This window comes from Linepithema humile, chromosome 4 (assembly GCF_040581485.1).
Source record: "Linepithema humile isolate Giens D197 chromosome 4, Lhum_UNIL_v1.0, whole genome shotgun sequence".
Classification (NCBI taxonomy): domain Eukaryota; kingdom Metazoa; phylum Arthropoda; class Insecta; order Hymenoptera; family Formicidae; genus Linepithema; species Linepithema humile.
In genome coordinates, this window is record NC_090131.1 from 15,158 (window position 1) to 28,651 (window position 13,494).

Genomic DNA, 13,494 nt, shown 5'->3' on the forward strand with positions numbered 1-13,494 from the left:
AAAATTAGTAAAATGAAAATTTTTAAGTTAAATTCTACTGATTAAATTATATAAATTGAACTAACATTGATATATCAACAATGTATCTTTTATATTTTCTTCATTATTTCACTCTACTTTGTTGATACCTGATAAGATTAGCAAAATAATTTGCAACTAGTACGATGTAATCGATAAATATGCATATACATATATAACATCATTACATTCGTTACGTAGTGACGAACCTGATTGTATTCGATTAAAAGATATTAAAAATTAGACGAAAGAATGATTCTCCTTTTTACTGCCTGCCCTGCCTGCACCTGTCTGTTTATGTCGATTGATATCGGCGCGCTTTTAACATTGAGCGCGCGCGCCTGCTAACTACTGCTGATTGAATAGATGCTATCGTGTCAACAGTAAAATTCCCTCGAATCGAACAGCGACAATAAAGAATGATAAGGAATGCTATTTCGCACAGTTGTCACGGCTGCCACGTTTATTATTACATCAGCATTATCGCTAATCGCAAGCACTGCCGCGACAGTAGAGCGAGTAGAGCGTGTCTCGTAATGTACGCGAGCCACACAGATTTACATTAGTTGACAATCCCCGAATCGCGGCGTGAGAGGCAAGTGTCCGGCTTTGCTTCATCCTGGGCAATTCGTCGTCTCTCGAGGATGAGGCGTGTCAATCTCGTTTAGCTTTGTTACAATAAATCATAGTGGATTGAAGAGTTGATCCGCAAGGATTCCGTGTCACTTCCTGTATCATCATGGTAAGTAACCTAAGAACTCGCGATATAGTTGCGAAGTGTCATCAACCGCTTCGTAACATGTGGTTCACGAAATTTTTAATGTCACTCAATATAGATCCGTATGGTAACATCGTTGCGAAAAATGATCGAATGTTGTAACGATTAGTGAACGTTAATTTCAGTAAAATCCATGTTCCCTGGTATTGTTGATTATTGAATGTTCTGTGTACATATTATGTATGTTGAGTGAAATGCACTTGTGTTACTCACATAACACAGTTCTTGTCCACGAGCAACGTGAATAATGCACTCTGCTGTATTTTTTTCTTGTGACCATATAAACGCATTTTGTTTGAGCAATATGGAGTACGACATTTCTGTATGATTTATGAGTACAGATATCCCTGTTCATGGATACAATACGTGTAAGTAACATCACCGAATGTCAACTGCCAATGTCAACTGTTGTAATTGTCGTATATCAATTTATCGGGATGAGTCATAATAGTGGCTGCAATTTTGCAGAGGAGACACAAAACCTCCAAAACATTAGGAATCCTGTAATAAATATGTACTGACGTGTATTGCAACAAGTGGAACCCTTGTTAGTATTTGTTTCTTCTTGCTTTTTATCTGTATTTTTCATCCCTGTAATAAAATTTGATGTTACAGTTAAGGTGACACCTGACTTTGTCATGCGGAACAGATCAGTCAGTATTATTTTTGGCTCGCTTATCTTATGGGCTGTGGCTACATACTTTTTATTTCTGGATCAACAAACAGTTGACAAAGATCAGGATAAGGTGAAAAAAATGGTTATAATACACTGTAATCTATTATAAGAAAATTTGGAAATTAGTAAGCATATATACACACACACACACACACATACACACACACACACACACATACATACATACATACACACAAGTGTATATAATATATATTTTGCCTTTACTCTTAGGATAAGCTGTCGAATCAAATCAGCAGATTGGAAAAAGAAGTAAAACAACAGATAATTATAAATCAGGAGCTTCTTGAAGGAATCAATGAGAGTAAACGTCGTAAAAGTAATATATGTTAAAAAATTTATGCTGCATATACTGAAAAATATAGAAACAATGGATCAAAAATAATATATGCTTACATGTTTTAGAAGAATATGACAAATCAAATGCTGTCCAATTACCAATGGATGAAAAGGATATAGAAAAGGACAAGCATAAAAGTAACAAAGTCAATAGTATCCTGCTGCAGAAAATAGAGGATAAAAATGACTGGAAGAGATCTAAAAGTGCAGAGAGGCCAACACACAATGCCATCTTATCTGTAATCTCTACAATCTTACTAATTCAATGTTAACGATCTGTCAAACATAATTATAATTCATAAATGAATGTCATCTTTTTTTTCTTTTTTTTAACTTGACAATATCTTATTCTCAATTTTTTATTTTCCGATGTCTCACAATAGACGGAACCGACACACAGTACTCCTTCGAGGCAAAAGCTACCAGATGGATCTCCAATAATAGCTATTTTGGTTGTTTCTTGCAATCGTGTTACGGTAGACCGATGTCTAGATCAATTAATAAAATTAAGACCTAGCAAAGAACAATTTCCAATAGTTGTATCGCAAGACTGCGACCATCGACAAACTGCTGATGTCATAGCGAGATATAAAAATCAGGTGCTACATATAAAGGTATTAATTTAAAAGTTATTAATTTGTGCATGTTTTTATATATTCATTCCAAGAACTCATAATTTTCCTACAGTGAGATTACGCTTTAATTTATATTCCTGTAACTTTTGAGATGGAGTTGTTGCAATTTTTGTGATTATTTCAGCAACCTGACCAATCGGATATTGAAATACCACCTAAAGAAAAGAAATTTAGAGGATACTTTAAAATCGCGCGTCATTATAAATGGGCGTTAAACCAAGTATTTGTAAAGCTTGGTTACAGTACTGCAATTATAGTGGAAGGTACGATTAATATAACTTGTAAAATCTATAAGTGCAAGTGTTAATAGCCATTACATAAAATTGTGAATGTGATACATCTTCAGCAGGTGTGCGATACTTAGATATAAAGATTGAAATTAAATTAAAATCAAAATTCTAATGCTCATAATTTTTGTTATGAATATGTAGATGACTTGGACATTGCTCCAGACTTTTACGAGTACTTCCTGGGGACTTATTCCCTATTAGTGAATGATAGCTCTCTATGGTGTGTGTCAGCGTGGAATGATAACGGTAAAGCTGGCTTGGTCGACGAACATGCGCCACATTTGCTTTATAGGACAGATTTCTTTCCTGGTTTAGGTTGGATGCTCACGCGCGATTTATGGTTGGAGCTTGCACCAAAATGGCCCAAATCGCGAGTATAATTTTATTTCTCATACAAACGCACGCATGTTTGATTTATCATCAGCGTGATTTGTTATCGATGCCTTTTTCGTGGTATCTACATCTCTGATAATATATCTTTCGCTTACGTAGATATTGGGACGACTGGATAAGGCAGCCGGAACAGCGTAAGAATAGAGCTTGTATTCGTCCAGAAATATCGCGAACCAGGACATTCGGCAAACTTGGAGTCAGCAAGTAGGACTTATTTATATTTTATTTATATATCATCTATACATTAAGAATATATCACAAGAGTAAATAAATGTCAATGTGTCGATATAACTCGAGACTGATCGTTGTAATATGAGCATATTTTAACACAAACATGAAATCTCGTGTTGTTTCCAGTGGATTATTCTTTGAAAAACACTTGAAGTACATCAAGCTGAATGAACAATTTGTGCCTTTCACCAAGATGAATCTATCCTATTTACTAAAAGTAAGAGCAAGTATTTGATACAGTTATCTGCGAGTATATGCTCCCATGTTGAATACAAAATGCATTTGTCATTATTGTGTAACTTTCATAGGATAACTACGATATAGCCTTCGTCAACCAAGTGTATCAATCGACAGTGGTTAGCTATTCAGAATTGAAGAGTGGGAACATAATTACCCCTGGTCCAGTACGGATACCTTATTACACTCGTCAATCGTTTAAAAATACCACCAAGTTGCTTGGTTTAATGGACGATTTCAGGGTAATAATCTATCCTTATTAAGATTCACACATGACATTTTTAACTGTTTCATAATACTGTAATACGGTGTTACAGAGCGGTGTACCTAGATCTGGATATCGTGGCGTGGTGACATTTTTCTATAATGGAAGACGTGTACATTTAGCGCCAAGTGCGAATTGGAGTGGTTATGACATTACATGGAGCTAACACATGATTATGCTATACAAGGATTTGTAGATTGCATAAGATGTACAGTATTGTTTTTTCTTTTGGAATACTGTGTGCTGTGTTGTTTCTTTGATACTCGACGAACTAGATGAATATATTAATTGCGATGAACTGACGATGAGACCGCTGTTTGCGTCTACGGCATATAAACTATGTTCTCAGAGTTAAAGCTGATGTAACATTCCTCATGTAATCGATTTTGAACATGATGTTTCTCCGCGGAACTGTGACAAATTTCAATAAGTTTTTATGTATGTGTGTTGTGTATGTACGCGTATACATTCACACGCACATATCGCGCTTTTCAAGTGTAGGCGCTTGAATGGCTGGAAAAGTTACTTGCTATATCAAATTGGTCACATCTGATGTATATGAAACGACGTAATAGTCTCTTGACAAAGCAATATTTTTAATTAATTACCACATATCTTCCAAAGCAAAAATGCGTTGATATATTTTTGCTTGTGCTACTTTCATGGTGATTATAACGTCATGTGGCATGTGGTAAATAAAGTATATAATTTTATCAATTGAACTCTGTCTGCATTTTTTGTCCTGCCAAATATTGTCTATAAGCAGTACATTCCATTATTTTATAATCCGCCTCACAATTAGTCTAATTTAAATCCGTTTCTATACAATGTTAAAAAATAAAATCTGACTGTAAAATTATCGTGCAATTAAACCGGGTGATTTTAACATATTTACAATTCTATACGAATTCTCACATTGAGGAGTTCATGTGAGAATGATATTAAATGTACAATGTTTTAATAGTTACGATAGACAAGTGAAAAAGGGATAACGTTATAGTGTTCCATATTTATATATGTATAAGGTGTAACAATGATATCAAGCAAATCACATTTATTTTACTATTCATAAATTTATATTCACAAGACATATACAATGGCGATTCTATACATATTTCATATGGAACAAACATTTCTACAGTGTTCGGAAGCGCATTACAAATTGCATACGCTCGATTCCCTGCAATTGACTAATTACCTGATGTGTCCCAAATCTCACAAGCATAACTTTTGCAACGCGGCCAAAGTACTAGTGGTATTTGTTAAGAGATTTAAGATTTATACCAAAAGCGATTGCTATATTTCGATTTCTCACGTGGTACGTCAGCTGATAGACCAGGAGTTGGATCTGGAAATGTTATGGGCTCATTGCCCGGCGGTGGCCGCGGCCTGGATGTATTGTGCACTTTAGCCTCACAAAAGTATCCGTAAGGTGGACGTTCTATATTCATATTTTTAAGAACGCACTGATCCAGTGCAGCTTGTGTCTGCCGACACCTAAATAACAAATTTCATGTTAAATTACATAATTAGATTATCATTGATGGAACAATAAGATATAAAAATTAACATAAACTTCTTTTCCTTGGTTGTGTATACACATAAGATATAAATCAACGTACGGAGCAAAATCCAATGTTCCCGATGATCTCTCGAGGCAATACATATACGCGTTAAAATCTTCCAAGCAATGCTTCTTCATTTTTTTGAGAACATCAAGTGCGCAAGAGGTCACGGCTTTTCCCTCATTGAGACAACGACGTGGATCACATTCTTCTTGTCTACATAACATAAATTCCTAAAAAAGAAATAAATTAGAAAGCAATTAAAAGGAAGAACTGTATACATACATCTCGGATTCTCGCATTCTTGAATTGCAAAACTAATGCTATATATCTAGAAGCTTGTCATCTTCCTCAAACAAGAGGTGATTCCTTCTATTTATAGATTGCATCCTTGCGCATCTCTTGCCACATTATGCATGATATTGAACATTATAATTCAATAACAAAGTCTTTAATGGAACTACTACAAACTTCTCTTTGTAAATTTATTTCCCAAATGACTGTGAGATAAAAATCAGTTGTCAAAAAGCATATAAAATCCTGTTATTTTAAATAAGAGCTTTGTACGTAAAATTATTATTTACCAACAGTAGTATGTCAAATATTAATACGGAAATTTGAAATATTATGTAACTTTTGAAGAGAGACGATTAATAGCATGTGAATATCGTAGAACCGTCGTAGAACGTTCTCTTAAAATCCAACTAATCCGTAAAAAGTAACTCACATTATTATACCACTCGCAAGCCTTGCCGATATAAACTGATGCGGTTTGAAGTACTGGCCAGGTAACGTCCAACTCCCGAACGGTTAGCTCGCTTTCTTCAGGCAGTACAGTCTTTGCCGTCGCGGCCATATTTTCTTATAACAGCACTCTGGCGAGTCAACTCGTCATTTACAACTGTTCACAACAGAATTACTGATCGTAGGGACGTTTCAATGCGAAACTTTCCTTCAACGCAAAATTGTAAAATGCATCATGCACACAAGATTGAATAACGTGATAATAAATAATAATGATTAACCTAATTCGATACGAAAGTAACTTTGTGTTGGAAGATCGATAGCAATCTTTTGTCTTCGTATCGATATCACGAGATTTTTTGACACATGTTAGGTTAGATTAGGTTAGGTTAAGTTAAGTTAGATTAAGTAGAGACTATATCTCGATCTATTTAACACTAAAATAACACATTACAGCAAGATATCACAAGATTCTTACACGAAAAACCGACATCTGAAATACACTAAAATAAATATTATGCGTTTAGTATGTACTATAAATATTTGTTGAAATATTTTTAAATTTTATTTGGCTGAGATTCAAACTTAACCTAACTGAGAGATTCACAAGCCATTTAGCCGAGACACAAACCCTTCTCAGCTGCAATTCAAACCCCATTAGTCGAGACTCGAACCTTATTTGGTTATAGGGTTTGAATCACAGCTGAGAAGAGTTTGTATCTCGAGTAACAATAAGTGATTTTTATTTCGGGTATTTGAAACTTTCTCAGTGAGGTTGAATCTCACCTAAGGTGACTTTGAGTCTGTAATACGTGACACTATATATGCTTAAAATGACTTTTTTCATAACAATGTAAACTATGACGTAAAAAAAAACGCCGAGAAAAAATAGTGGTATATAAGGTTCGAGCTCTCGATATTTGAACGGTTTGAATTACTCGAAAACTAAAAAAAAAATAAATAACAAATATAAAGATATTATTGCTTGATATGCTATATTAATCGATCGATCGTATATGCATGCACAATAACATAGAACGATGAATCGAGTGAAAATATGTGTTTTGTTTGTGATGTCGATGTTCCTCCCGGTTTCTATTGTTGAAACAATATTAAAAATACATTCAGAATTCTGAATGAGGTCGTGTGGCCAGCCAATCGGTGATTGTAGGAATTTCGTGCACTCGTTTCTTCAAGCCACGTAAAGCCGGATAATTCTCTAAAGCGGTTGCACCGAAAATGTTCTCAAAGTTCTCCAACGCCACCGTAAACACAAAATCCGCCCACGTAGTCTGAAAAGCAACACGCGGTTATTGCGGATTTATCGTCAAAACGAAAATTTTCACTTAACGTGTCACGAAAATGAATGCTTTAATTAAAATTTTCAGATTCGTGGCGTTCGATGTTTACACTCAAGCTTTTGTTCTATTTTACTCAAATGATGAAAACATTGAATTATATGCCAATTATATTTCAATTAATAACACTTTGTATATTTTAATTATTCATTTTATACTGTGGAATCTCTCTAGTTTATCTCATTTTATAATTCAGTAGATTTGTATTATACTATTGTATTATACTATTTGTATTATATTCAGTAGATTCATATAATTCAGTAGATTTGTATTATACCGTGGAACCAACCGCATAACCACCATTCTCGGCGATGGTTTGCTCGAACTTATTTAGATAGAACGGAATTATTTCCTTTAGAAGTTTTGTCTTTTTCTCCTCCTTCTTAAAGAGATCCTCCTCTGCACGATATTGGAAGATGACTGAAAAATGAAAGAACAGTGAAAGCGCAAACTTTAATGGCATTTTAAAATTTAATGACACATCGCGATCGAAATGTGTACTGTTGTACATTTGGGTCAATACTAGTATTGAATATATTTCAGAATAATGTAAAAGCTGTTTGTTGGATGAGAATTAGTAGTATCTAAATGAGACGGAAATATAGTTAGCGACCGCATAATAACTCGCGTCCGCTAGAATACCTCATTAGCTATCTGACTTGCTTATTATTATTGTATAATATAATGTTAACGGTAACTTACAATACAATATCGTGTGCGTAAAACATATCGAATTTAGCGAGAAGCTCTTCTCCACGATGCGATCTGGTATCTGGTCAATTATGCGGGAACCACGGACTTTCGAAATAGGCAACATAGGCGAGAAGCGCATGTTAGAATTTTCCGCGACATTGATACCGAACGTTGCGTATTTCTGCTCTCCGTCACAAATTTCTAGAGGTTTTGGAATATCGTCACCTTTGAGACGCAATCTAAAGATTTTATAAATTCTTTACGATTGAGAGTTTCAAGATTTTCAAGATTGCATATTGAAAAAGTTTGTGGACGTCATCGACGATCATTATCGATTGATGCTCGCGCGCAAACTTGATCGTCATCGACTTCGGTTGCGGTCAACTTGACGCTACAAATGCTTCGAAGCGTTCTTCCTCTTTCTTCATTAAAGGAAAGGAAGAAGAAAAACTGGATCGTATTACTTACATTGTTTCAGATCTCCCAGAGTATCGACCAATATATCGCACAGCATCGAATCCCATTCGTCCTTGCCTGCGAGATTGTGCTCGCGAGCCAGGTAACGTGCCACGGCGTTACTTTGCGCTACCGGCTTACCGTCTATCTTCAGAACTGGCAGCATTCCGTAAGGCATTGCTAAAAGAAATAGAAAACAATCGACAGCTCATGCTTAAATGCAACTCATATTTTATCTTTGTTGAAATTGGTAATAAAAGGGCGGAAACATTATTGCATTCGATCATATGATTATCAAGTACACCTTTTTATGTGTAACACTTGAGAAATTTATGTGCAATTTAAATTTAACTCTTAATTAATCAATAAAATTCGAGTTAAACGTTATAATCGAAATACTTGTATTAGTAAAATTTGTGTATCGCAACAAAATGCATATCTTGTGCCAATAAATGTTTACCAATTAATTTAAGCGGTTTGAATTTTTCTGTCTATATCTAATTTCTGAGGCACTTACATTTTTTAAGTTCAGGCCAATGATCGTTGGAAATTCTCTCGTCGATATAACTGATGCCCGCATAGGCGAATATGTAGCGAATATGCTCGGCACGACCTCGTGCATTAAAGTATATTAATTTGTATCTCGGCTGATCCTCAGCCATCTTTTTTAATTGCAATCTAGAAAAACATAAATTTGTCAGGAAAGTTGTGAGTTGTGTAATTTCTGATCACTATTTTAACACATGTATGTAGATATTGTCATGTAGCAAAAATGATGTTGACATTATCAGGCAGCGTTGACGATGGCATTTGTAAAATTAGGCAATATCCTGTTTGGCAGCATCAAGGACAAGTATCATTACCACATTTGTTGGCAATTTTTCAATTATAACAATCATTTTCTAATATACTATTTTTTGTTTCAAGCAAGAGAAAAACTTTTTCTAAAATTCATACATATGCAGCTTCCAAGCAATTGTATTTTTATTCAAATATATTTAGAATTTTTTGGAAAGCTTAATCCTGAATTGAAATCTTTACAATATGAACAGTTTTCTGAAATAGAGTTGGAGTTTTACATTTGTAAACTATGACTTTTTTGGCACTGTCATATTGCCGATTTGAAGCTTTATCGTTCTTAAGCAAAAGTGTTCCATCTTGGTGGGTGATCTACGATAATTCAAACAACTGCCTATAGACTCTGTTTCTTCCGTAAGACATATAATCTATTTGGATTATCTTCACCGCAGGTGGTCGACTCGTTTCGAAAGTAACGATAGGTTTGCGTGATTACGTGCGTGAACGGTGAGCTTTATCAAATTTCGGGAATCGAGACTCATCTACTGAAGATGTGTATACATATAAACTGAACAGACAAACGCGAGCATATTTTCTAGACTTCCTTGAAAATCACACAAGTATCTGCGCCATACCGTTTATACGGCATGTATGTTCATATTGAACCTATCGTGAGCATCGTGAGCACATATCGTGATACACACAGCCTGGTTTGAACGTTATTAACCTACACTGCTACACTATACACGTAAAACTTGCGGTTGAGCAACAATAATGCACGTTTTGGAAAAAAAATTTGATCATTTTACATTATTATTTTATTATTATGTCTGTTTAATGTCGACCTCGAGTTTGATAAGCATTCCTGCATCATTCTAAATATAAATTAATGAAAAAATATTTTCAATAATTTTTACCCACTTACGCTTTTCACATTTATTAGTATGGCAAATGATGAACGGTAATGTCGACCAAGTTGTTGTCAATATGTTGTCAATGTCAACTCGTTGTAAATTTCATGTAAATTTTAGAAATTTTAGAATGAAATAAACTCTTCACTTTAGTAATCATGTAATGCAAATTTAATTAGAGTAATCGGCATTTTAACGTGGTTATGTGTTCACAAACAGATCGCACGATACGTTGATAATCGAACTTCAATAACCAGATTTGACGTAAAATCAATGTCCCGTATCTGCAAAAGCATTAATTCGGCGCGTGGGCAGACAGCTGGAAGGTATAAGATATAAGGGTTAAAAAAGCATTAATGTTGACATTAGCAACCCTCGACAACACCGTTTTCTCTTTCTCACACGGAGATTTACGCTTTATAAGTTCGCCTCAACTGCTTTTGCCAACCAATTCATTAGTCATGCCGGGCCATCTCTCGACATAGACGTATGAGTTTTGTATGAGAGTGAGATGGTAAAAAGCCTTTCGTAAAATGTGTATCTCACTATCTCGATGAAAATAACGATTTCGTACACATTTCCCTTTTCTTTTTATACCTTTTTATACCTTTTTTTTACACCTTTTTCAGAAGAAGATGTTCTTAACGAGACAGTTTTGTTCATCGAAAAATCTGATAAACAAATCTGAGAACTTGTCGAAATCAAAGTATCAACAGTATTTTCAATTATGACAATAGTATTTCTAATTATGTAAATAGTGACACATTATTTTACACACATGTCATTGGCAAAATCGCGGTTTTCCCTTAGTCTGTTAGACACAACAGTTTGTTGATACAATCGCATAATATTAAAATGGCAAACGTGTATAACTAATTATAAGACTTGTAACATTTCTGCTTGTCACACCTGTTCACATTTTTCAAGTGTAGAAATAAGTAAATTCTTTCCAACTAATTTTACTCTTATTGTTTTAAAGCGTCAAATTTCTGTCGCGATGACATTTGCAAGCAACCCTTGTATTATCACAACGCAATAAACACATCTTTTTCTCACACATTTGACAATCACGATATGTGCAACTTGAAATATTGTTTCAAACTTTGAAACGATATTTGTAAATTCCAATTTCTTGCGGAAGTCTTGAGAATACATGTACAAACAAAAATATTTTGGTACTTGATTGTTTCAACAAAATACAATCTTTCAGGACAAAAATTGTTAGTCTTTTGACGTGACCATTTTTCGCGACAATTTTAGGTGTGACAATCGCATCGGCAAATTTCAAACTCACCTCGCGATTTCGTGGGAACTCTATACTGCCTCAAATAAAAAGTACTCGCGCACTACATGGACACGGAACTAACTCAAATCGCAAATCGTACAAATGAAATTGGGTGCGACGCAGAGAAAGAGAGGTTTCCTTCGACTCTTCACTCTTGCGCTTCTGCTTACCTACTAGTGCGAGTTTCAGGCTTTGACGAGCACGATGCGCGCCCTCAGAAAATTTATACCACCCGCCACATTCCACCCCTTCAAGTTGTGTACGGGGTGATCCAAAAGTCAACCGCCAGAAATTCATCTTCAAAGTCTTTCAACGAGAACGATGATAATTTCTATATCAATTGTATTTGCAAGATATATTTGAAAAATGTTGACACATTAAAATCAATACAAATTCTATCAATTATCAATATGGCAATTTTTGCACGAGTCCGGATAAACTATAAATATCAAATGTCATTCTTTTAAATATCGTAGACAATCCACACAACATTATGTCGTCTTATGTTCGAAAGACATCTTAAAATCACTCAGACATCTTACAAAGCTGTCGAAGAGACGTATTTAAAACGTCTATGAGACGTCTTATGCAACAATTTTCGACGATTTAGAAACGTCTTTGAGATGTCTCTTGATTTGTCTTATAAGACGTCTGTGAGACTTATTTTAAGATGCCCTTAAGACAAACGTTTTATTAATATGATAATTTTATACTCAAGTAGCAAATGATCGTCATCTGATGTTTTTTTTTTATCGTCATAATTGGTTATTATAATTGTTAATTTGTTAAATATAATAACCAATTATGACGATAAAAAAACATCAGATGACGATCATTTGCTACTTGAGCAATTATTTTACAATAGAATATTTTTAAACTTGTTATTAATATTTTATTGTTAATATTTCTTTACATAACACTTTTAAACATAATACTTTTACATAATACTTCTTATATAAACTATATTAAGATATATTGTTAAAATATAAAATCCAAATATACATATGTATATTTGTAATACTACTTACTTATTTATGTCACTTTTTTAAATAAATAATGGAGGCAATCTCCTGTGTGCCGCAACCATTCTTGGATAACTTTCTGCACCCGATAAAGACTGCAATTTTCTACCGTAGAAATGTAATCTGAAATAATTACAAAATTATGTTGAAATTACAATTTTTTGTAATATTGTACACAATACTGTAATATTAAAAACTGTTGTTATAATGTAAAAATATTAATATATATCATTAATTAAATAATATATTTAAGTGTATAATACTATTATTACGTATAATATAAGTATATATAATTATACATAATAATAGTATTAAATTATACGTAATAATATCACACACATTAAATACATCTATTTAATGAATAATATTATACATATAATATAAGTATAAGTACAGTATTTCGTAATATTATTACATATATAATATATATCTATGACTTGGTACAAGAAGTGGCAATATCAAATTTCTGCTTAAATAAGCCAAGACTGGAAGCGTGTTGAAAACTCTTGTACATTGTGTGCAATGGTATGTCAAAATCTAAATAAAAATGAAGGTAACAGCTTCCACTTACATATATACATCAAGTTATTTAATTATGAACTAAAAAAATTTTTAACTGACATATCTCCAACGGACATATCTCAAGTCGCGAACTGTCGCTAATTTTTCCGTCCGAATTATTTTTTTTTTTTTTTTTTTTAACATCCAATACTATTGCAACTGTTGCTATCCACAGAACATTCAGCAATACGTTTAACTCAATAAACATGACAGGAAAGGCA

At 33.9% G+C, this 13,494-nt stretch overlaps 3 protein-coding genes across 11 annotated transcripts in view; 1 reads left to right on the plus strand and 2 right to left on the minus strand.

The window, feature by feature from the left end:
* The first annotated feature begins 373 nt into the window (after positions 1 to 373).
* On the plus strand, positions 374 to 4,602 carry Mgat1 (alpha-1,3-mannosyl-glycoprotein 2-beta-N-acetylglucosaminyltransferase). 4 transcript variants are annotated; one of them, XM_012361971.2, is made up of 13 exons: positions 375 to 760; positions 922 to 1,164; positions 1,265 to 1,343; positions 1,412 to 1,542; positions 1,704 to 1,809; positions 1,896 to 2,068; positions 2,213 to 2,443; positions 2,589 to 2,727; positions 2,896 to 3,124; positions 3,247 to 3,351; positions 3,505 to 3,595; positions 3,687 to 3,857; positions 3,933 to 4,602. In XM_012361971.2, the coding sequence occupies exons 4-13, from the start codon at positions 1,435 to 1,437 to the stop codon at positions 4,044 to 4,046; spliced, it is 1,467 nt and encodes a 488-aa protein (XP_012217394.1). In that variant the 5' UTR covers positions 375 to 760; positions 922 to 1,164; positions 1,265 to 1,343; positions 1,412 to 1,434; the 3' UTR covers positions 4,047 to 4,602. The 4 variants fall into 4 exon arrangements, with proteins under 4 accessions (XP_067208839.1, XP_012217394.1, XP_067208837.1 ...); XM_067352736.1 differs by having other exon boundaries at positions 1,138 to 1,164; XM_067352738.1 differs by having other exon boundaries at positions 374 to 760; positions 922 to 1,343; positions 1,899 to 2,068.
* Positions 4,603 to 4,933: 331 nt separating this feature from the next.
* On the minus strand, positions 4,934 to 6,802 carry ND-19 (NADH dehydrogenase [ubiquinone] 1 alpha subcomplex subunit 8). 2 transcript variants are annotated; one of them, XM_067352764.1, is made up of 4 exons: positions 6,668 to 6,802; positions 6,173 to 6,346; positions 5,503 to 5,678; positions 4,934 to 5,377 (listed from the first exon to the last, which is right to left on the minus strand). In XM_067352764.1, exons 2-4 carry the CDS (start codon positions 6,299 to 6,301, stop codon positions 5,152 to 5,154), a joined length of 531 nt encoding a protein of 176 aa, XP_067208865.1. In that variant the 5' UTR covers positions 6,302 to 6,346; positions 6,668 to 6,802; the 3' UTR covers positions 4,934 to 5,151. The 2 variants fall into 2 exon arrangements, with proteins under 2 accessions (XP_067208865.1, XP_012217405.1); XM_012361982.2 differs by lacking the exon at positions 6,668 to 6,802 and having other exon boundaries at positions 6,173 to 6,583.
* The window catches only part of LOC105669180 (glutathione S-transferase-like), a 29,950-nt gene continuing 23,187 nt past the window's right edge, over positions 6,732 to 13,494 (minus strand). The window contains exons 2-7 of one of the 5 annotated variants that reach the window (XM_067352760.1): positions 12,719 to 12,835; positions 11,861 to 11,996; positions 9,214 to 9,374; positions 8,709 to 8,876; positions 7,825 to 7,967; positions 6,732 to 7,481 (exon numbers count right to left, since the gene is read on the minus strand). In XM_067352760.1, the coding sequence (XP_067208861.1) occupies positions 7,314 to 7,481; positions 7,825 to 7,967; positions 8,709 to 8,876; positions 9,214 to 9,358 (624 nt within the window). In that variant the 5' untranslated portion in view covers positions 9,359 to 9,374; positions 11,861 to 11,996; positions 12,719 to 12,835 and the 3' untranslated portion in view covers positions 6,732 to 7,313. The other 4 variants (XM_012361977.2, XM_012361980.2, XM_012361976.2 and 1 more) reach the window with 4 other exon arrangements.